Below are 19,850 nucleotides of genomic sequence, written 5' to 3'. Positions count from 1 at the left end.
AGAGCTTATAAATAACGTAAGAATCTATATAATAAGGAAACTATTATATAGAGGTATACGTATTAATAAAAAAGTAAGAGGTTATTTTATAAAATATAAGGTCGTTAAAGTACTACGTAGGTTAGTATATAGGGACTATTAGAAGTTATATACCCTTAATACGGGCCGGAACGCTATATTAAGCGCTTATTATAAATATTATACGGTATATATAATTATTAAAAAAGGGAGTGTCCTATACGAAATTATTAGTATATATACGTAAATAGTTAATACTAAAGAAAAAAGTAAATAAAAAGAATTAAATTATAAATAAGTATATACGTATAATTATATTTATAATTACGCGTATATTAGCTTAAAAAGAAATATAATTACTAGTTAGTAAAGATTATATTAGTAATTGCGTATAAAATTACCTAATTATACCTAATTAATATTTCTAATTGGTAAATTGCGAATATTATATTTATAATTACGTATATAATTAGGTAATAATAATAAAAGTAAAGTAAAAAAGGGTATAAAGTATAATAAGGCGAAATATAGTCGCTAATAAGTAACTATAGGGGTATAAGTAAATTACTTACCTTATTTAAGGAATATTAGGTTAGTTAAGAAGAAAGGGAAATTAATTAGTAATAAAAATTAGTAAAGAGGATATGCCCCCTAGTTACTTTATTTTTACTAAGTAGTATAACTACCCTTACGTAACCGCTACTACTTACGGTCGTAAGTAATTCTTTATAATAATATACGGGATTTATTATAATATTTATTTATATATATAAGAAAGTCGTGCTATTAATGCCTAAAATTTACGGTAGCCGTAGGTCTATTAAAAAGAACGGTTTTGGCGGAGTGCCTCTTGCAGTCTGCCGTAGGGTAAGCCCGAGGACTGCCGGAAGACGTCCCTGGACGTGATTTGGATCTGGCCCCATCCCTCCTCCGTGAGGGTCTCAATGCTCGTGCCAAAAACATATTCCCTGAAGCCTGCCCAGCGCACCGCCGACGCGCACATGGGGCAGCTCTCGGCGTTGGTGTAGATGGTCAGGTTGGCAAAGGCGGCCAGGGCCTGAGCCGGCGTCATCCGGTATGGACCCTGGGGATCTACAAAGATTGCCGAGCAGTTGTCGATGGCGGCCATCTCCCCTGTTTAATGATTAGCAAACTACCCTTGCAAAAGAAAAAGCTTTGTTGGGTTGTGTGAGGTGAGATTCATACCATGCAGAGTCGGGTTGCCTGTGCCAGCATTGTTGTTCGCGCCGGTGCAGACCAGTTCCCCCAAGCCGCCCGTAGTGTGATTCACAATCACTGAGCCAAAGGCAGCGAACGGGCATGGGTTGGGCAGGGCCAGGTTGGCCTGGCGCATCCAGTACGCCCGCGTGGTGAAGTTGATCCCATTGACAATCTTCAGCGGCGGGCAGGTTTCCAGGGCCATGTAACGTTGAAGATCACCATCGCCATGTCCCACGACCGAGGCGACCAGTAACAGGGCTACAAGACCGAGCGGTGCCTTGAACAGGCTCAACGAGAGTGAGGATGCGCGCATCGTGTCGCGCAAAAGAGCTATGAGGCGAAGCTGCGACGCGGGCTTGTATCCAGATTGGGACAGTTGAACCTTCGGAAAGCTCCAGATTCGGAATAGTGAGTTGGAGGTGCAAAGCAGCTGCGGGAGGTGGCGAAACTCGGTCAATGCTTGTGCATTGTTTGTGTGTCGATGTCAAAGCAGACGAACGATGTAGACTTTCCCACGCGTTGTTTGTAGTAAGGCTATGCAGTATTCGCATCGTGCATTTTCTGCGGCATTAGCTGGGCTTTAAGAGAATGGAGACCGGGGTAGTGAGGTCTTCTGCAAGTAGATAGGAATTGAGGCGGAAAGCCAGGGGCTCTATCTGCTGACGTTGCATTCATCAATTTGTCCGTGATAAGAAGATTACGATGGATGCGGTCCGTATCTTTGAGTCTTGTGGCTTATTTGGGCTGCACGCAAATAAGGTGGCTGACCAGCTGAACATTCGTTGACATGATCGGACCGTTCCGGGCCGCTCCGGGACCACGCCCGGCTGAAATATGGGTCCTTCCGGAAGCATCATCGGGTGGAACAATGAGAGTGAACGAGGCATGATTCTTGAGGCGATCGAGCAACAATTGGTATCTAAGCAAATGGATATCTATAAAACGGACGGAAAATAGCTCTGTTACATGTGACTGCAGCTTTCCCTCCCGCAGAGAGAGCAAAGCTCCTTTTGTGCCACTACCACATCTCTCCCTTTCCTTTCCAGCATCTCAATATCAAGATTATAGTTCGTCTTTCCAATACATGATTCCAGGTCATCCTTAGGAATCCCATAAGGGTTCATGGACCTCCACGAGAGGTCATACGGCTGAGGGGACGGCGACGAGGGCTCAAGCACCTTGGGCTTGGATCCACCGTAGGCGTACATGTCCCGGTACCTACGAGATGGCGGCAGATCGTCCTTTGGGGGTACTGGAGGGCCTTTGGGACTCGTGATGTAATCGCGAACGTAATTGTCGCTAAATTGAGGCGGGCTGTTACTCCGCCCGAACTTCTGATATCGCCCAGCAGCCTTTGTCGGCTTGTCCACGCTGCCGTTCGAGGATGGGCTGCTGCCCTTGGATGGCTTCGGGGTGGTCCACCTCGCGAAGAGCGCAAAGCCGGGGAACATCTTCTCGACCAAGTTGCGGATCATGGGCGCACAGGCGCACACCACGACGACACCTAGTTCGATTGTCGTCCACCACACAACGGGCGCGTAGTCCCACGTCGGGTCGATGGAGTTTCCAAACACTGCGAGAACCTGAAGACGGATAATGGTCGAGACGAAGCCGACAGATCCGAGAAGAAATACCATGGCAACCGAAACCTTCTTGTTCCGGTTCATTTGAAGGCCTGGAAGCATCGCTATCGGGAGGGCGAGAATAAGAAGGTCCTGGATGATGGCCAAGGCAGAGTTCGCGTAGGCAAGTTGGTTGACATCGAGGCAGGCGCCTGTGTGGATGTCCTTGTTCCAGAATAACTCGATCGGGTGACACGAGAAGATAGTGAGAAAGCCGATGACCACCTGGCCGACGATAAGGAATCCGATCAGGGTGTATGCAGCGATGCGGAACTTCGGTACGGTGAAGATTCGTAGATAGAAGACGACGAGGGACAGCTTCGCGAATAAGAGCACAAAGACGTAAACAATCTCGGCGGCGTATACTGCAAAAGCATTAGAGAAGATGGCTTCAATACGAACGGAATGTACTTACGTAGTCGCAGGATCTGCAGTAAGCCACCCGGTTTAAGATCGTAAAGGTGCTTCCCAAATCCTAAGCTTGACACTGTTGACAATTAGTTACATATCCAAGCCGGCCGCAAGACAACAAAAAGCTTACTCAACAAAATTGCAGATACTGGGGCAATCGCAATGACAATCGCCGCAATAATCAACGCATCGTCTAGACTCCACGTCTTTGCCATGTTTTTGGCAAGAAGCCGCAAGACAATCGCAACGACAGCCGTGACATAGACGGTGATTAGAATGGCAAGAATTTTCCCAGTGTCGGATTCGTGAGGGAGACTGCACTGCGTTTGTTGCAGTTTCGCGACATCTTGTTGCCTCGTCAGTCTTCCCATCTTTTCTGCACCGTCCTCACGACTCTGGAAGTACTCACCCAGGGAGTCTTGCATGGTGCAGTTTGCAATCAAGCAAGGGCCGACGAGCTGACCCAGACCGGTGCTCGCACAGGAGCAAGTTGTGTTCGTGAGGTCGCATCCGACCCCTGCGATACCCTGTACGAGGCAGTTCAACTGGGCACCAGAGTATTAGCCAAAGTGGGTTCCATTTCGGGAAAGCAACCGAGCCAAAGGAGGCTCCCGACTCCAAATCGAACTTACACCACATGTTGATATATTGCTCAGATCGGGTAGCTGTTGCCTCGCAATCAAATGAACGCGTTCTCCAGCGAAGTAATACTCTTCCCCAGCTGTTGCTACGGCGCCAACAAATGACAGAGCAAATGTGATCCATAGCAGACCAAGAGAGGCCGCTGACGATGTTGATAGCCGCATATCGAAAATCCGAAACGAAGTATCAGCTGCTTTCCTTTTTTCTGCCCTCGGCTTTTCACAGCTCCATATAGCTTTGGTCGTCTAACACGAGCTGTATGTGTCCGAATCGACGTGGTTTTTTCGGTACCTGGGGGGCTAAGGAGCCAAGGTCGCCAAGTCGCCTCACCGAGCGCGCATGTACCTCGAAGAAGTTCCCGAGAACGAGTGTTGAAAAAGAGAAATTCAACAACCCCTTGTCTTTGTTGATGTTCGAGTTCGGTGGTAGTGGGGACGGCGTTGGAGATGCTTCACAAGCGAGGTGGGAGGAAACAACGTTATCAACCTCCCCCCCAGGGGACCCGTTCGTTGTGTTTGCCCCATGGATCGTGACACATCAAGGATAACTGGTCTTTGCTTCAGATGCAAAGAATGATCACACTCCGGGAAAAGACGTCAAAGGGGGGCTCCGGGGCGGACAAAGCTCCCTCCCTGCTGTCTTGCCCCCCTCACTTTCTTGCTGCTGCAGTGCTGCAAGAGCACCCTCCCGTCCAAGTGTTGCGAGGTTTTGTGGATGGGATGGAAATGGTCTAGGAAGCGGTGTGTGAGGGTGTGCGCTATGCTCTGTGCGCTTACGAGCTGATTGGCCGTGTTTCTGACTTTCTGTCGATGTCGTCCCTCCATCACCTCCTAGCCCTGAGTAGCCTCCTCTACTCCGCGCCTAAGGCTATATGAATATGTAATTCCAATCTCAATGAGCAGAAGATCTACCCAGACGCTATGTATCGCGGTGATGGGAAGCTCCCCTGTCACATATTTACCGGCATAAGCATATGTATGGGCTCGACTTGGCAAGCGTCCCCCAGCAGCTCTCGGCCTTTGAACCCGCGCCGCTGCATCACCAGTGGAAGATCTTAGAGTTCTAGCGGCAGATTCAAGCAGCCATGGTGTCGGTTGTCATGTTTCACGGGACTAGGTCTGCAGGTCCATCCCGCTATTTCGCCAACCATTTAGCCGAGCAGGAGACGGTCCATCAAAGCGATCAGTGCGTCTTCCCTCATGCTGTCTTCGTCCACCTCTTTGTCTTTGATTACCCTCTCGCTCCGTCATCAATGTGACTACCCTTGACAAGCTGCAGGAACGCAGGGCCACAGAGTCTGTGTCATTGGGGGGCCAGAAGGAAACGAAAAACGACCGTTCAGGTTCTAGCTGGTAGTCCATGCTGCTAGTGCTCCGGGCACCGAGTGGCTCGGCCAATGGTCCCCCGCCCCTTCGCGACCCTTGTCCCTAACCGGCTGCTGCTCCGGGATGTACGCTGTGATGTTTCACACAGCTCGAGTGTTTCGAAGCCGTCTTCGAGAAGGGCTGGCCAGCATACACAACGCCCTCTCATTCGTTCCAATCAGCCACATTTGTTGCAGAAAAAGCTGCTTCGTGAGGAAGTGAGGGGAAAGCGTTTGGTCTGTGGTTCAGTGGTTGTCCCGTTTGAGTCTAAGCAGCCAAACTCTATTTAGACTCCGCCCATTCCTCTTTCACTCCCGCCCTTTTCTCTGTGCTCCTCAATGTCTGTTCTCGAACTCTATGGATTCCTCTCGCCCTCTCGGATGTTCTTTCTGACGAGCATGTTAGGCCTAAGGTGACCTCAACGGTGCGTCGAGTTTGGTGTAGTAGGTGCTGGTCTATCTGCCTGCCTTGTTCGAGACTTGGTTGACAGCGGATGAGCAACCTCCCCAATCGCCCCCGCCACGGCAGATGCTAGCTACCCGCAAGACTGAATCATGTGTGTCTCTTCTATTTAGGCAATGCCTATCAGAAACCCAGTCAGTTTTCATCTGGGATGGCAGCTAAATTGACTCATCTGTGGCAATCGAGTTAGCAGTACACACCATCAGCAAAAGACCAGGCAAAGACCAGCAAAAGCTTCTCAACGTACTCGGCCCTCCATCTCGTATTCTTTGTTTCTTCTAGAACCAAAGTCTTAGACCACCACCTTCAAACCCTTCGCGACCAGTCTGATCTGATCCTCTCAACAAGACGCGTCCGTCCTCTCGAGTCTCCCGTCGGTAAGTGGGAGACAATCTGTATCCAAGCACTCTTTTGAGCCGAAGATTTGAATCTTCTGGTTCGGAGAGACTACTAATCGGTAAGAATCTCCGTTCGGGCGAGATGCGTTCCGCTGCGGGTGATGTGACGGAATCTCGAGCGCGAAGAAATCAGGCGAAATCTCTTAACGGTTGTCAAAAAGCATGATGTGCTTTTGTATGTCGAAACGATCGTATGTAGCATTGGCAGCTGTGTGACGTGAAATCCAATCTGTGATTCTCTTGTGTGCAGTCAAGATATGGATTTCTCTGCCCTCCTGCATTTTTCGGCCCTTGGAATGGCTGCCCTTCTCCTCGCGCCCTGCTTGGGCGCAGTGTAAGACAAGTCATCTTGAAGCTAGACGAGCAGTCGCAAGCTCGTAAAGCCGAAAAGAGCAGCCCATCATCGTACGAGAGATCCTCTGTTCAGCGATTTGCCTGCCGGAGGGTAAGTGGCCCTGCGGTAAAATCAGTGAAGCAAAAGCATAACGCAGCCTGGCAGACTAGACGCCGCGGTCTAGGCTTGCAAGAGAGATCGGACTTCGTCCCGCCCGGGTTGTTCCCTCGATTGCTGGCCACCATCTCGATGGTGAAGATCTGTGCGTAAGGTTCAAAATCACTCTAAGTAAGAGGGAAATCCTTTTTGCTGTTATTCTTCGGATTAACTCAGCATGGAAGGAGGCTTTGGGTGGGCATTCAATCACACCATGAAGACTTCATGCCCTTGGGGCAATGTGCCTTACCCAGGTCTTCCACGCCTGGTCATATTCCTCGATGAGATGATTGATGAGGATTCCTGGGCGTCAAAAGTATTGTCACTCAGGTCAGATAATGGCCACTCAAGCCATTCTCAAACCAGACTCTAGGGGCTGTACAGCCACATCTCGTTAAATATTTAACCTTTTCCCAATTTCTCCAAGGGACATGGGTCCTTGCGTTGACAACTCAAAGTGAGGTGATATTCAAAAGTGACTTGTGACGCTAATATCATGGGATTGGTTAAACTTCCCGGAATGCCTTGATGACTAACAGCCGTGTTCATACAGCCGCTTCAAAGTCGGCTACCACCCTCCTGTCAAGCCTGCGCAGCCTTCATGGCAGCGATACGGTGCTTGGTCCGCTCTACCACATTCTTCTCATCGTAGATACCGTTGACGCTAGGCGTGCTGTTGACGGTCTGCGCCCACTTGTAGAAGCTGGGCGCCTTGTCCTCCAGCGACGTCAGGATACTCTTGGGGATGAGCTCGTAGTTTGCAAACGAGAACAGCCTCAGTGTGAATGAGCCTGTAAGGACCTCGGCCAAGGTAACCTTGTCACTGCCGCCAAAGTACGGCTTCGCATCCTTCAACAGCGGCTCAACCTCCTTGGCGATAACGTCAATGAACCCAGCCGCAACCTCATTCGCCTCTGCTTCCGACTTTGCGAGCTGCAGCTTGTACAGAGACGAGTTAGCCTTGCTAAAGTAGGTGTCGACGAAGAAGTTGATGCGTGCGCGGCGCAGGGCGGCGTCCTTGCTGCCCGGGGCGGGGACGAGGTGGGACGGGTGAGCGTCGGCGAGGAACTGGCTGACAATGGCGGACTCTGTGATGATTTCGCCGTCGTAGGAGAGGGAGGGAACAAGTCCGCGCGGGTTGATGGCCAGGTACTCCTTTGTGCGGGGCACCGAGAGGTCGATGATTTCTTCCTCAAAGGGGAGGCCCAGTTCTGCGAGGGCGATGTGTGCACGGTGAGCCCCTGAGGATTCGGGGTTAGCTATCTGTGTATCTTGGCCCCCTCTTGAGGTCGGTAAATTTTGATTTGTTCTGAGGATGATGCGGTGGTTTGAGTCGTGAGACTTCATGAGGGGTTGGCAGTATGCCTTCATGCTTAATTCTGCACGTGGCTCCCGGGGGTAGGAGGTTACGCGAAGAGAGGAAGAGGGGTTGGACACGAAGCGACGGAAATCAACGAGGGTGAGGCTAGGAATGGATGTCACGTACATGGGCAGCCGTGGTTGGTGTACAGCTTGATCTTGGGCGCGGCGGAAGACATTGTCAGGATTCTGTTTCTGATCCAAGCCTGTGTCGATGATTTGGACAGCTGCTAATTGTGTTGTTTGTCGGGAATTTGAGACTTGATGTCTTGGCTTTCCAACTGGAGGACTGCGGGTGGATTGACTGGCGATGGTGAGGTTGGTGCGTATTTGAAGGAATCGAGTGTTGATAATTGATTACCAATGCAACAGTGGTAATACAATGAGTTCGGAAAGTTGCACCATTGAAAGACCGATGTCGTGATGCAACTTGTTCCCTCACACTCAAGAAAGGAGGGGGGAAACAACCCCGCTTACTCGATTGCTTGGCTCCAGTCCTCTTCTCTGAACTCCCGGCGGAGTTTACGGGGAAAGCAGCCCAACATGGTACACCCAGCTTAGAAATCAAGGTTCGGTGCTCGGCACGAATTTCACATCCGCAGGTCTATTCTCCCCGCCTCTCCTCAGAGAGCCTGTCCTTGCCCTTGCAATCATGCATTCACTACTTTCTGCAATAAGAGTGAGTGCAGTAGGATGTATCCGACTGGCAGATACAGATAAGAATGGCCCTCTTGTAGATGGTGGCTCTACCTCATGTATGTACTGTACCTATCATAGATCATAATATATCATCTGCCGTATCAGAGCATTGAAACTCCACACCTCCCGATGCGACACAGACGAACCTCGTCTTCCCGTCCCCATGTACATAGGTCCATGTAGGTCCATCTGGAAGAGCATCCGTGCGTCCGGAAACCGACATGAAGACCCTGAAGGAATTCCGATTCCGATTCCTAGGGCTGAGACTAAGAAGGGGTGGGGAGCTCTCTTCCGCTACGACCTGGACAATATCAATCTAAGAATCCAGCAAGACTACGGGTACCCCAAAGTCCGAGACCATTGAGTTCCTTGGCGAGAATGAGCGAATAGTTGAAGTCTGCCAGCGCACCAGGGCAAGGGATTACGATGGTCTAGATGCGTGCTGTTGAGCTCGGCAATCGATCGAAACAGCTCATGCCTGCCAGTCCATCTTCCTTGCCTATCCGTATTACGCAGACCGCTGGATCGTCCAGTGACGGGAACCTGGATCGTGGTCCCGGGAGTGTTTTCCGGAGCATCCGAGAAAAGACGACATTGAATGAATTGCGAACGATGCGTCCCTGTAACACTCGATCGTCGCCAAGAGATGTCATTTGCATTTCGTGCAGGCAACATGAGTTCGTTCGATGCATCGCCATCCCTCCAACAAAGTAAAAATCGGGATAAGTGAACTTTCATCAGTTTCCTCTAAGGAGACAGTGACCCGCAGAGTTGGCAACAACGGTTGTCTGACATTTCTTTCGCTCATTGAACAGGTTACAAAACTCTAACTAATATTGTCCTGGATGACATTTTTCATAAGCTCGTGGTTGTGGGAGTAGTCAATCTCAACGTCGACGATGCAGACTCCCTGATAACTCAAAGCCTCCTTCATGACGGCTTCCAGTTCCGACGAACGACTGACGCGCAATCCCTTAGCACCAAATGCCTCGGCATACTTGACAAAGTCGACCCCGCCCAAGTCGACGCCTGAACTGCGGCCGTACTTGTCGACTTCCTGAAACTCCACCATGTTATACTTTCCATCGTTCCAGATGAAGTGCGTGATGTTGCACCCCTGCTTCACGGCAGTTACTAGCTCCTGTCCGCTGTAGAGGAAGCCGCCATCGCCACTGATGCTTACGACCTTTCTGGAGCAAGGCGGCTCCTGGGCTAGAGAGGCGCCAATGGCCCATGGGAGAGCCACGCCGAGAGTTTGCTGAACGTTGGAGACGAGGAAAGACTTGGGGCTGTATGCGAAGTAGAAGCGCGACAGCCAGATGTACATGCTGCCGACGTCCGATGTCAAAGTCGTCAATGAGGGCAACAGACCCTGCATGAGCTTAATGAAGTAGAGAGGGTGCACAGGACCGTCGTCGGTCTGGCCCAGAGCCTGGGGGCTCTGTTCCCAAGCGTGGAATTCTGTGAAAATGGACTTTGCTATCTCGGATTCCTGCGGGCGGGAGACGTTTGCCAGGATGTCGCCCAGCGCCTTGACATTGGCGGCGATGGCGCCCACCAGTTCGAGTTTTGGGTTATAGAAGGCGCCGTAGTCGGCGGGAATCCAATCCAGGTGCAAGATCTCAAGATTTTGGCTCTTGTGCCAGGCGTCGGCGTCATATTCGGATTGATCGTAACCCGCAACGATGACGAGATCAGCCTGGGACAATAGCTTATCGCCGGGTTGGTTGCGGAAGAGGCCGATGCGGCCGTAGAAGAGATGAGCGAGCTCCTGGCTGATGGAACCCGCGGCCTGGAAGGTTTCGACGACGGGGATGGGGTGCTTGCGGAGGAAACCGTGGACAGCTTCGACGGCATTTGGTGTTGCTGCCCTGGACCCTAGGAACAGGACTGGGAACTTTGCATTTTGGATCATGGCTGCCGCCCTGCTCAGTGACGCTGACGGTGACGTGCCATACTGAGGCGGCGTGAAGGCGCTTGGGGGCAGCGCAGGGATAGACGTCTTGGTTCCGACTGTCATGATATCGATTGGTAGGCTGATAGCTGTTGCACCCTGCGGGTACGCCGTGGCGGTTCTGAAGGCATCGAGCATAATCTCCGAGATCTGATCGGGATGCACGGCGCCAGTGGTCTTTTTGGTGACGGGCTCGAGTAGTTGAACGCCCCTCAAGCTCTGATGTGTCTTCTTCGCAGCCTGCACCCGTTTGACATCGCCGACAATGGCAACAACGGGTGCACCCTCATCGTTGGCGGTCACGAGGCCGGTGACAAGGTTGCTAGTTCCCGGGCCGGAGGTGGCAATGCACACACTGGGTCGGCCTGTGATCCTGCCGATCGCTCCGGCGATGAAAGCGGCATTCTGCTCATGACGGCAGACGACCAGCTGGATCTCGGGGCGGTCAATTAGGGCATTGAATACGCTATCGATCTTGGCGCCCGGAACACCAAAGATGTGTTTGACGCCGGCGGCGACAAGAGAGTCGATCACGACATCTACTGTTTCTGAAGACATTGGATGATCGTGAGCGTATTTGAGCGTGGTATCGAGTCAATGCAGAGAGCACGATTCTGATTCACTCCTGATTAGGATGAATAGAAGTGAAGCATTAGGTGTGTCTGATCCTGTCGGGTTTAGCTGGGCAAGGAATGCTGAGGGTATAAGGGAGCCTGTTTGCGTCAATTGCAAAGGGCCCTGCAAGAATGAGAAAAGATCAAGTGGTCATGAGCAAAAGCAGGAACTTCAGCTTCACGTTCGCGATCACGATATCGGCGAGAGGCGGAGATGGAGAGAGCAAAGGTGGATATTGTAATGCCGCAAAGTTCCCTAGCGCTTGGCCGTCAATCGGTGAGATCTGAGTTGTTGAGGAGCAAGAGGCACCAAAGTTCAAAGACCGAAAGAGCGAGGCGGCGATGTGGCCGGTGATGCAGTGCGACTGACGTCAGCGCCCTCCTCGGAGCAGTGGGACCCAAAGCGGCGCCTTCCAATTCCCACTTCACTGTGATGGACCTTGATGACTCAACCATTAAACCCAGGAAAGAGCCACACATTCGCAGCTTCCGTTCGCTGAAACTCAGGAAGGTCCCGCCTGCGCTTGTCCCGGAGCCGCCTTCCGTAGCCTCCCGACGCCTCCGATCCGGTGGACGGAGGGCAGGCGCGTGGGCAGGTGTGCTCCTTCTGCTCTGCAGTAAGCAGTCAGCAATAGCGGGCCGCTTTCGTGGCCAAACTCAAGGGAACCCCAAACCTTCACTCACCACCACCTCATTCATTCATCGTCTCACTTTCCGTAACCACCCCTTCTCATTTGGCAACTGCAGCTTATTTCAGTCCTACTTCCGATACCCTAAGAACTCGATTTCACGCTCAGCAACAACGAGAACACCGGTAAACCATATCAGACACCATGGCGGTCAATGAAATATTCCAGTACTCCATCATCTCGGCTCTGATGGACGGCGTCGCCTCCAAGGGCCTACCGGTATCAGAACTTATCTCCCACGGAGACCAAGGCCTGGGAACATTTCGCTACATGGTCGGCGAGATGATCATCCTCGACGGAAAGCTCTATCAAATGAAGTCAGATAACACCGTGACCCCAATCGACACGAGCCCGGCCTCCGATGCTGTCGCCCCCTTCGCCATGGTCACCCGCTTCCAGCCCACAGCCACCATCAAGGCCGCGTTCAACAACAAGAAGGAGCTCTTTGAGCACCTCTCACAGGACTTCCCCGACTCGAAAAACTTCTTCCTCGCCATCAGGATCGAGGGTGTCTTCAAGGGTATTACGGTGCGGACTGCCGGCGGCCAGAGTAAACCCGGCGAGAGCCTAATTGAGGTCGGCAAGCATCAGGCGTCGCACACCTTTGAGGAGCCGGTGCGGGGTACTGTTGTCGGCTTCAGATCACCAGAGTATACCATGGGCATCAGTGTAGCCGGCGATCATCTTCACTTCATCACTGAGGACCGGACTCAGGGCGGACACATCCTGTCTTTTGGCACGGACGGCGAAGTCGAGATTGGTGCCGCGCAGATTTCAAAGTGGCACGTTGAGCTGCCGACGAATGATCCAGAGTTCAACAAGGCCGCACTGGAGGGCGATAAGGAGGGTATCGCTGCCGTGGAGGGCTAGCAGCGGACGTGAAGCAGTGTAGAAGCATACGATAATAATCCTAATGACTGATAATCACGTACCAATAGCATGGACGTTTTCGACATGGTCGCAATGCGAAGGGAGAAAAGAAAGCAGACACACAAAACTGGATTCCGACTGGATTCACAATTTGATCATGGTCCGCTTGTGAGAATCATCCGAAGCAGGACAATCTAGCCACTCTGGCAAGCCTGACGGCCAAGCCAGCCGCGGGTTGCTCGTGGTTGCGAAGTCACCAATTCTTTCTTTCTCATCTTATCGTCGTACAGTAGGCGTATTATTTGGTGAGTGCCGAATATCCTTCAAGAGAACAATGTTTCAAGATCACGATAAGTCACCGGGAAGATAGAGTAGTAAAGTTGAAAATGACATATTAATTCATGTTCACAGAAGGCAAATCCTTCTGCAGTACAATATACAGGTGCCAACAACGGAGTGACCGTGATGACATTGCTATGCCACAAATGCAAGTGTTCGCCATTCTATGGATATACCCGGGTAGTCCCAATGCCTTTATACCGATGCCAATTTGATGAGAAATGTGTGAAAGGGGAAGAAATCAAACAGACCAATCAACCGCTTAGGAAGTGTAACTGCAGCTGTTGGGGTCGGTGATCTGGACGGCGCGGACAGCAATGCCAAGGCAGTCAGTGTTGCCGGCAGGGTTGGCGACACCGGAAGAGATCCAGACGGACCAGCTGTCCTCGATGCTGTTGGGGCAGGCCAGGAAGCTGGCGCCGTCGAGGGTAAGGCCGCCATACTGGTCAACCTTCCAGCCGGTGCGCTCGCCGTTGCGGGGCGCGGGCTGGGCGCCGGTGGTGTAGCCGAGCTTACCCTGACCCATGCCGGAGCGGTCGGCGTAGAGCTGCTGCGGGGTGGCGGAGGCGGCGTAGAGGTAGAGGCCGCCGTCGTCCTGGTTCAGGTAGAAGGTGGCCGAGTCGTCATCCTCGGTGCTGTCGCAGGTAGCGTTCTGGTTGGGGAGCTGGAGGAAGATGGAGCTCTTGGCGGCCTGGAAGGTCGAGAAGTGCACCTCGCTGGCGGAGCGGAGGGCCATGAGCTGGAACTTTGCGTCTACGGGCAGGCCGGGGGCGGTGCCGTTTGTGGTGCCGTTGTTCTGGCGGGTGATGAGCTGGGGAACCGCGGCGCCGGAGACGGCGGTGATGAGGGAAGCCGCAACGGCGAGGGCGTTGGTGAACTGCATTTTGATGGTTGTGTGTTTGAAGTGACTGTGGGTGTAAAGACTGATGTGGTCGGATGATTACTTTGTGATTAAGATTGCTGGTTGTTGAGTGTGGTGAGATGAGTGTTCTAAAAGTTTCCTGAGGAGGGGATCCGTCGCTCGTCTTATATCTCGGGTTGACCATCACAGAACGCTGGTTGCTGCGGTGCCACCAGAAAGCTCTAGGAGTCCAGGGGACCCCGTTTCGATGATCATCTCGTAATCACGGGGTGCAGAAAGCGAGGTCGCGTTGGTTGCGCCAGTCCAACCAGTGCCCAAAGTTGAGTGTGTGCACTGCCGGGGCGAAGATCTTCTCGTAATGCCGGCCAGGGATACCTGCGGAGCCTGATTGACATCATGAGCCCTGCCTCCTGTGGTTCGCAGTGGAGTCGCGGACAAATACGAGAGGAGCCGCCTCGCAAGGGGAGGCGAGGGTGAGTGACATGGCATGGTACCCTCGGAGAGACTTGGCGATGCGGCATCCCGCCTCCTAGCGCTGCCGTCTGCGCCGCCCGCGAAACCCGTTGCTTCTACCCCGAGATTTTGGTTGACCTTCACACCTCGGTCTCTGCACGTTTACTAACAAAGTGTGTGTGTGGATGGAGAAGTTGAAAGCGCCACAACCGGCGGCCTCGGGAGGACGGAGCCGGCCAAGGAGAAGGTGAGGATGCCGATTGGTTCGGTTCTCTATTTAGCACAGCCATTGTCATGGATGATGGATGAACCGGTGGTCCCTATTCGACACAATAACAGAAAGATGGGGAAAAAAGAAGAGAGAAGAAAAGAGGCAGAGCTGAGAGCGAGAGGCTGGCGGTGGCTGGTCCTGCTGAATCGCACACAAACTCAACCACAAAGCTGCGCCCCCCAGCCACCCAGAGTTGCCAGACCAATATCTGTCGTGTTATGCTGTGACCAGCACATACCACCTGGTGCCTTAACATAGGGCAGAGGTGGGCAGTGATGTCACAAACAAACGACCGGCTGCCCCACGTCCCCTATTTTCAGACATTTTAGGCATTTTAGACAGGAGCCGTCTCTTTGGGACTCGTCTTGGCTTTCCTCATGGCGACATGGCTGAGGAGCTGCGAAGAGTCTAACTCCCCGGGAGGCAAACGCCTAAACGGTATGGGCCAAGCGCCGTAACGTAGCATGTAACTCTTGCTCAAGGCAGAGCCTCCGGGGCTAGGGAAGCGAGAGGTAACCCGTTTCCCGACCGATCAACACATTTTACATAAACGAAACGGCCAACAAGGCGACCAGAGAAGAGAGAGAGAGGCGACACAAGAAAAAAAAAAAAAAGAGTCAAGGACGCTAAAAAGTCAGTCACTTGCTCCCAGTCAAGGGTCCATCAAAGTGAAACTGACGCCAGCCCAGCGTCGCTCTCGATAACGCCGATGAACCTTAACCTATTAATAGCCGAGTCAAGGGCTGGCAAAGCCAGGTCGATCCGCTAAAATCTCTTTGGGTGCTAGGTGTGCTTTTCCGGAGAATATTCCACAGCTTCTTCCAGCAGCTGCTGCGTCAAGCGCTTGGCACGCTTAGCTCGGGGGGCGAATTCGCAGTGACTCGTGCGCTTGCCAGGAGAAAAACACGGTCCATCGTCATTGGGATTCTTTCCATAGCGTCGGGCGAAAACATTGACAGAGACAACAACGAGCTTGTCCGTTAGCGAGACATTCTCGGTGAGTTGGTACAAGTCAACCCTGTCGGGTGCCATACAGGCTGCTGGAGACTCAAGAGGCCTTCTAGCCCGATTCATGGGTCACTGCAATGGCCTGATGGGAAATCCATCGAAATGGCTCAAGGGCCGTGTTCGGACGATCTGCTGCCCCAGAAGCTTTCAAGTTGGGACGAGATATGGAGACGTTGTTCCCACCCTTATCCCGCATATACCCAGTTATTCCAACCTGGATGCGTATTTTTATTTCTTTTCCACCCCCTAAGCCCCGAAAACCTCACCAGCGAAGCATTCGAGCCATGTAGAGAATATTGGAGACTATTCTAGAACGGCACAACGGCATGGGTATGACCGAAGATTGTGTATATCGAATCTAGACGGCGTTGCATTCGTCCGATGGTTTTTTTTCTTCTGTTCCCGCTGGTGATCTACCAGTCCCTCCAGGACATGGTCATGATTAGTGTATGTAGATGATCCATCATCCATGACTGCACTAAAAGCGTCTCCAAAAATATCCAAGCTTAAGCAGCACAGTGTGTCGATCACCAATCCAAATCGACCAACGCAAAACAATCAAGCCGTTTATCTAAATTCGCGCATGATATGGGCGATCATTTCTCGTGAAGGCAATGTTCGGCCGAGAAGAAGTTTCACAGACTGCATGCAGCCCGCTGCCCAGTCGTGAGATAGGGATAGACACGGGGTAGGCAGAAGAAACTATGGTTCGGCACAGGTATCAGGGAATAAAGCTGAAGGACTGCCAACGCCCAGGGCACAACTTGACTCGTTCATTGGGGCACAATCAATTTTGTGTTGTTAATGGACGTTGCGATCATCACGTCTCATCTGTCCCGAATGTGTTATCAGACTTCAGAGACAAAGTCTCCTCAAGGTTTTCTAACCACATCGACGTGGACCTTTTTTGGTTGCCGTCTGACTTTTCTGAAGATTGCGATATACGTCTACCGAAATGAACGAAAAAACATAATCGAGAAAACGCACCGTCCTCTCGAGGCGCCAGAAACGGTGCGGTTGTGTTTTGAGAAATGTTGTGTGCCACAAAAGTTCCTGTATGTCGTTTCATTGCCATGGGATGTGAGAAACAAATTTTGAAATGCAGCTCAAGGTCATTGTGCTTCCGATCCGTGTGGTGTAGGTACTATATTGCTTCATGCGCTTCGCCAATAGACAAGCATCATTTTCGTGAACATAATGGTTACCATGCTCTCTCCTCAGGGACCCCTGCCCACGGTGCCGCATGCCGGCATGGCCTACGCGGGAAAAGCGTCCGAAGTCCTGTAAGTCGACCCACCCCCTTTTGGCCACCCCATTTCTCCATCCCAGCCACCGTATTAAAACCCTACCCACGATTTTCAAACTACCATAATAATTACAAAAATCGTCTAAATGTAATTCTTTTTTATATGCTTATTTATTAATATATAATAATCTCGTATACTAAAAATAAAGTTATTCGGGCTCTTAAGGCTATTAAAAGAGGTCTCTTAGTTAATCGGGCCTCGATTAAGTTCGGAGTTCTAAGGTTAACTCTTCGTAACCGTAGGAGAGGCTACTAAACGAGGGATATAATATTCGCAGACCTCTAGAGGCTTCCTTTATAATAAAAAGATTAGCTAGCTTAATAAGTTTATATTTAGTATAATCTAAGTATTATATTAACTTATAAATAGCTTATAGAATTCGCTAAGTAAGTTCTAAGATCCTAGGGGGATATAAATCCTCTTAAGAAGAGATAAATAGACGCTTTCTTAAGGAGGAACTTATTAATTAAGGTCTAAAGAAGTCGTATTATTAATTCGAAGTATCTAAATAGAGCTATTACTAATATAGTTAAGTTATAATTTAGATTACTTAATATACTAGAGATTAGTAATATTAAATAGGCTAATAGGTATAATATAAATAAGACTAGTATCCTAGAGGGCAAGAGATTTAATAGCCTAGTTTTAGGTAAGGTAGAGACTATAATAATATATAAAAAAGAGCCTAGTTCGCGTACTTAAGTATTTATAATTAAGTATATCTCTACTAATAGTTAAGCTATTAAACTACTAGTTATATATAAGGGAAAGTCGGTATAATAGCAGTAGTTTCTATTTAAACTTAACCCTTATACTAGTTAAGAGTTTATAGTAATAGATAATAGCTAGACGACCGATAAGACTACCCTTAAGTAGTTAAAAATAGTATTCTTATTATAGACTAAGACCCCCCCCCTTAGGGGGCTTAGTATACTTAATAAGGCTCGACTATTAGTTCTAAATAGCTATAAGAGTTATATAACGATAGAATTTATATAAGAATACTATAGAAATAATATCTACTTACTATTCTTATTACTATATACTTCTTATATCCTCTAGCTATTAGATATAGCTATTTTTAGACCTATTAAGTCTAAATATAAAAAGGAGCTTAATAAAGAGGATATAGTAAATAATTTTATTATCGTTAGAAAGCGGTACTTCTTAAGCTACTATTAAAAAGCTCGTTTAGCTAGTCTAACGTTATTAAATATACGAAGTAAGTAGAAAGTAATTAGACTATATCCCCCTAATATAGCTAGACTACTTACTAATCTAATAGTCCTACCTAACCTAGTTATACTAACTAAAAAGACCGTAGATACTAGGTAAGTAACTAGTAATATTAGAAAAGCTATTAACTAGGTATTAGCAGCGTCTATTATTAATTAGTTAATACTTAGGAAGGCTAGCGAGCTCTATAATTAGTTAAAGTTATTTATAAAGCTTAGTCTAAACTATAATACTTAACGACTACTATTTAAAAAAGTAAAAAAAGTATTTAGCGAGCAGGCCTATTATTTAGTAATATCTTAGTATTATATTCGAGTTTTAAAAGTTAAAGTTAACTAATTAAGGCTGCGGAAAAAGAAGAGTATATTAATAAATTTAAATACTAAGTTTACGAATATTTAGGATATATAGAGAGCTTAAGAGGACTTTAGTAACCGTCTAGTTAGTCCTAGTCGACTCGTAGGGGTCGAATTACCTAGGGAGAATAATAACTATATTATTATAGTAATAAAAAATAGTTAATTAATTGAGTATAGTTAGTAGCGATGTTTTAATACCATGTTTTGATGGGGTGGCCAAAAGGGGGGGGTGGCCAAAAGGGGGTGGGTCGACTTAGCATCCAATGCACCTCTCCTTCGCTTGATGAAACTAATCCACCCCCATATTGCGCTGCAAATAGCCCTTGTGAATAGAGACGGGATCACCGATGTCTTGCTCGCTTACAGGTTCTCACAGCAGGCTTGCTGTCTGAATCTCATCTGGGCCCTGGCCTGTCAGCTTCAAGCTCCTCAGGGATAGGCGTGAGGAGCCCTCCAGGAACGCGAGAGGGGCTAAGGAACCTGACCATCGACACGGATTTAGACACTGCTCCGTAACAGAGACCCAGATTCCTGTTTGTGATTGGAATACGGCGTAGATGGCCGAAGCCTCGAAGCTTCGTCGTGGAGGATTCATGTACAATTAGCAGTGACCCTTCGTCTTACACTCGATCTCGCTATTACTCACATGGATTACATTTTCTTTCGGATGCTGATCTTAGTTGCCACATTTAACCTGCAAATCACTTGGTCATGGTAGTTGCAAAATCCGATTTCGACATCAAATCCGTCGATGACACTCGTCTCGCTTTCACCATCAACTCAATCGGTGCCATTGCAAACTTCGCTTCTTACGTCGCACATTGTCTCGTGCTCTGAGCATGTCCGACATGAAGGGAGTTATGCTAGACTCTATTCAAGAGTTGGGCCCCGTTCATTCAAGCTCGATGATTCCGGTTGATGCAAAAAGGGCTTTGATGGAGTGATTTTCCATTTCATTCTCGTGCTGAGAAGCGTGTGTTTCAACAGTAGTCCGTCAATCGACTCATTCCTCTCTCCGTTGTTTCTCAGTCAACTGACTTTGACGTGACGAATCTTTAGAGACGATTGACGTTCTACAAGCTGGCCCTTACATGCAGTTGATTAACCTTGACGGCAGGCTCAAAATTAAACTTACGATCTAGAAGTTTCTACAAGGCGACAAAAAAACCTCTTTTCGATTCCTCCACAGGCTTCAGCCAGCC

The 19,850-nt window shown here is 49.6% G+C and overlaps 9 protein-coding genes across 9 annotated transcripts; 3 read left to right on the top strand and 6 right to left on the bottom strand.

Moving 5' to 3' along the window:
- Positions 1–838: 838 nt before the first annotated feature.
- Positions 839–4,953, bottom strand: CLUP02_07612 (CFEM domain-containing protein; the record flags this gene model as incomplete). Its single annotated transcript, XM_049286606.1, has 13 exons — positions 839–1,152; positions 1,225–1,698; positions 1,739–1,773; positions 1,836–1,891; positions 2,037–2,130; positions 2,206–3,226; positions 3,277–3,348; positions 3,403–3,817; positions 3,905–4,159; positions 4,245–4,363; positions 4,417–4,461; positions 4,568–4,644; positions 4,868–4,953. The coding sequence occupies 13 exons, from the start codon at positions 4,951–4,953 to the stop codon at positions 839–841; spliced, it is 3,063 nt and encodes a 1,020-aa protein (XP_049143749.1).
- Positions 4,954–7,210: 2,257 nt separating this feature from the next.
- Positions 7,211–8,166, bottom strand: CLUP02_07611 (glutathione S-transferase domain-containing protein; the record flags this gene model as incomplete). Its single annotated transcript, XM_049286605.1, has 2 exons — positions 7,211–7,869; positions 8,115–8,166. The coding sequence occupies 2 exons, from the start codon at positions 8,164–8,166 to the stop codon at positions 7,211–7,213; spliced, it is 711 nt and encodes a 236-aa protein (XP_049143748.1).
- A 1,346-nt stretch (positions 8,167–9,512) lies between these two features.
- Positions 9,513–11,198, bottom strand: CLUP02_07610 (acetolactate synthase; the record flags this gene model as incomplete). Its single annotated transcript, XM_049286604.1, has 1 exon — positions 9,513–11,198. The coding sequence occupies one exon, from the start codon at positions 11,196–11,198 to the stop codon at positions 9,513–9,515; it is 1,686 nt and encodes a 561-aa protein (XP_049143747.1).
- A 199-nt stretch (positions 11,199–11,397) lies between these two features.
- Positions 11,398–11,953, bottom strand: CLUP02_07609 (uncharacterized protein; the record flags this gene model as incomplete). Its single annotated transcript, XM_049286603.1, has 3 exons — positions 11,398–11,619; positions 11,684–11,866; positions 11,939–11,953. 3 exons carry the CDS (start codon positions 11,951–11,953, stop codon positions 11,398–11,400), a joined length of 420 nt encoding a protein of 139 aa, XP_049143746.1.
- A 134-nt stretch (positions 11,954–12,087) lies between these two features.
- Positions 12,088–12,813, top strand: CLUP02_07608 (alpha-acetolactate decarboxylase; the record flags this gene model as incomplete). The annotated part of the gene is made up of 1 exon (XM_049286602.1): positions 12,088–12,813. The coding sequence occupies one exon, from the start codon at positions 12,088–12,090 to the stop codon at positions 12,811–12,813; it is 726 nt and encodes a 241-aa protein (XP_049143745.1).
- Positions 12,814–13,414: 601 nt separating this feature from the next.
- On the bottom strand, positions 13,415–14,035 carry CLUP02_07607 (cell wall protein PhiA; the record flags this gene model as incomplete). The annotated part of the gene is made up of 1 exon (XM_049286601.1): positions 13,415–14,035. One exon carries the CDS (start codon positions 14,033–14,035, stop codon positions 13,415–13,417), a length of 621 nt encoding a protein of 206 aa, XP_049143744.1.
- A 162-nt stretch (positions 14,036–14,197) lies between these two features.
- On the bottom strand, positions 14,198–14,503 carry CLUP02_07606 (uncharacterized protein; the record flags this gene model as incomplete). Its single annotated transcript, XM_049286600.1, has 1 exon — positions 14,198–14,503. The coding sequence occupies one exon, from the start codon at positions 14,501–14,503 to the stop codon at positions 14,198–14,200; it is 306 nt and encodes a 101-aa protein (XP_049143743.1).
- A 1,345-nt stretch (positions 14,504–15,848) lies between these two features.
- CLUP02_07605 (uncharacterized protein) lies at positions 15,849–17,033 on the top strand (the record flags this gene model as incomplete). Its single annotated transcript, XM_049286599.1, has 7 exons — positions 15,849–15,968; positions 16,037–16,093; positions 16,167–16,193; positions 16,252–16,412; positions 16,465–16,642; positions 16,680–16,826; positions 16,920–17,033. The coding sequence occupies 7 exons, from the start codon at positions 15,849–15,851 to the stop codon at positions 17,031–17,033; spliced, it is 804 nt and encodes a 267-aa protein (XP_049143742.1).
- Positions 17,034–18,931: 1,898 nt separating this feature from the next.
- CLUP02_07604 (uncharacterized protein) lies at positions 18,932–19,087 on the top strand (the record flags this gene model as incomplete). The annotated part of the gene is made up of 1 exon (XM_049286598.1): positions 18,932–19,087. The coding sequence occupies one exon, from the start codon at positions 18,932–18,934 to the stop codon at positions 19,085–19,087; it is 156 nt and encodes a 51-aa protein (XP_049143741.1).
- Positions 19,088–19,850: the final 763 nt, after the last annotated feature.

The sequence above is a fragment of the Colletotrichum lupini genome, chromosome 4 (assembly GCF_023278565.1).
Source record: "Colletotrichum lupini chromosome 4, complete sequence".
Classification (NCBI taxonomy): domain Eukaryota; kingdom Fungi; phylum Ascomycota; class Sordariomycetes; order Glomerellales; family Glomerellaceae; genus Colletotrichum; species Colletotrichum lupini.
Note: the sequence above shows the minus strand (reverse complement) of the source record. Positions and strands in the feature narration are given on the sequence as shown.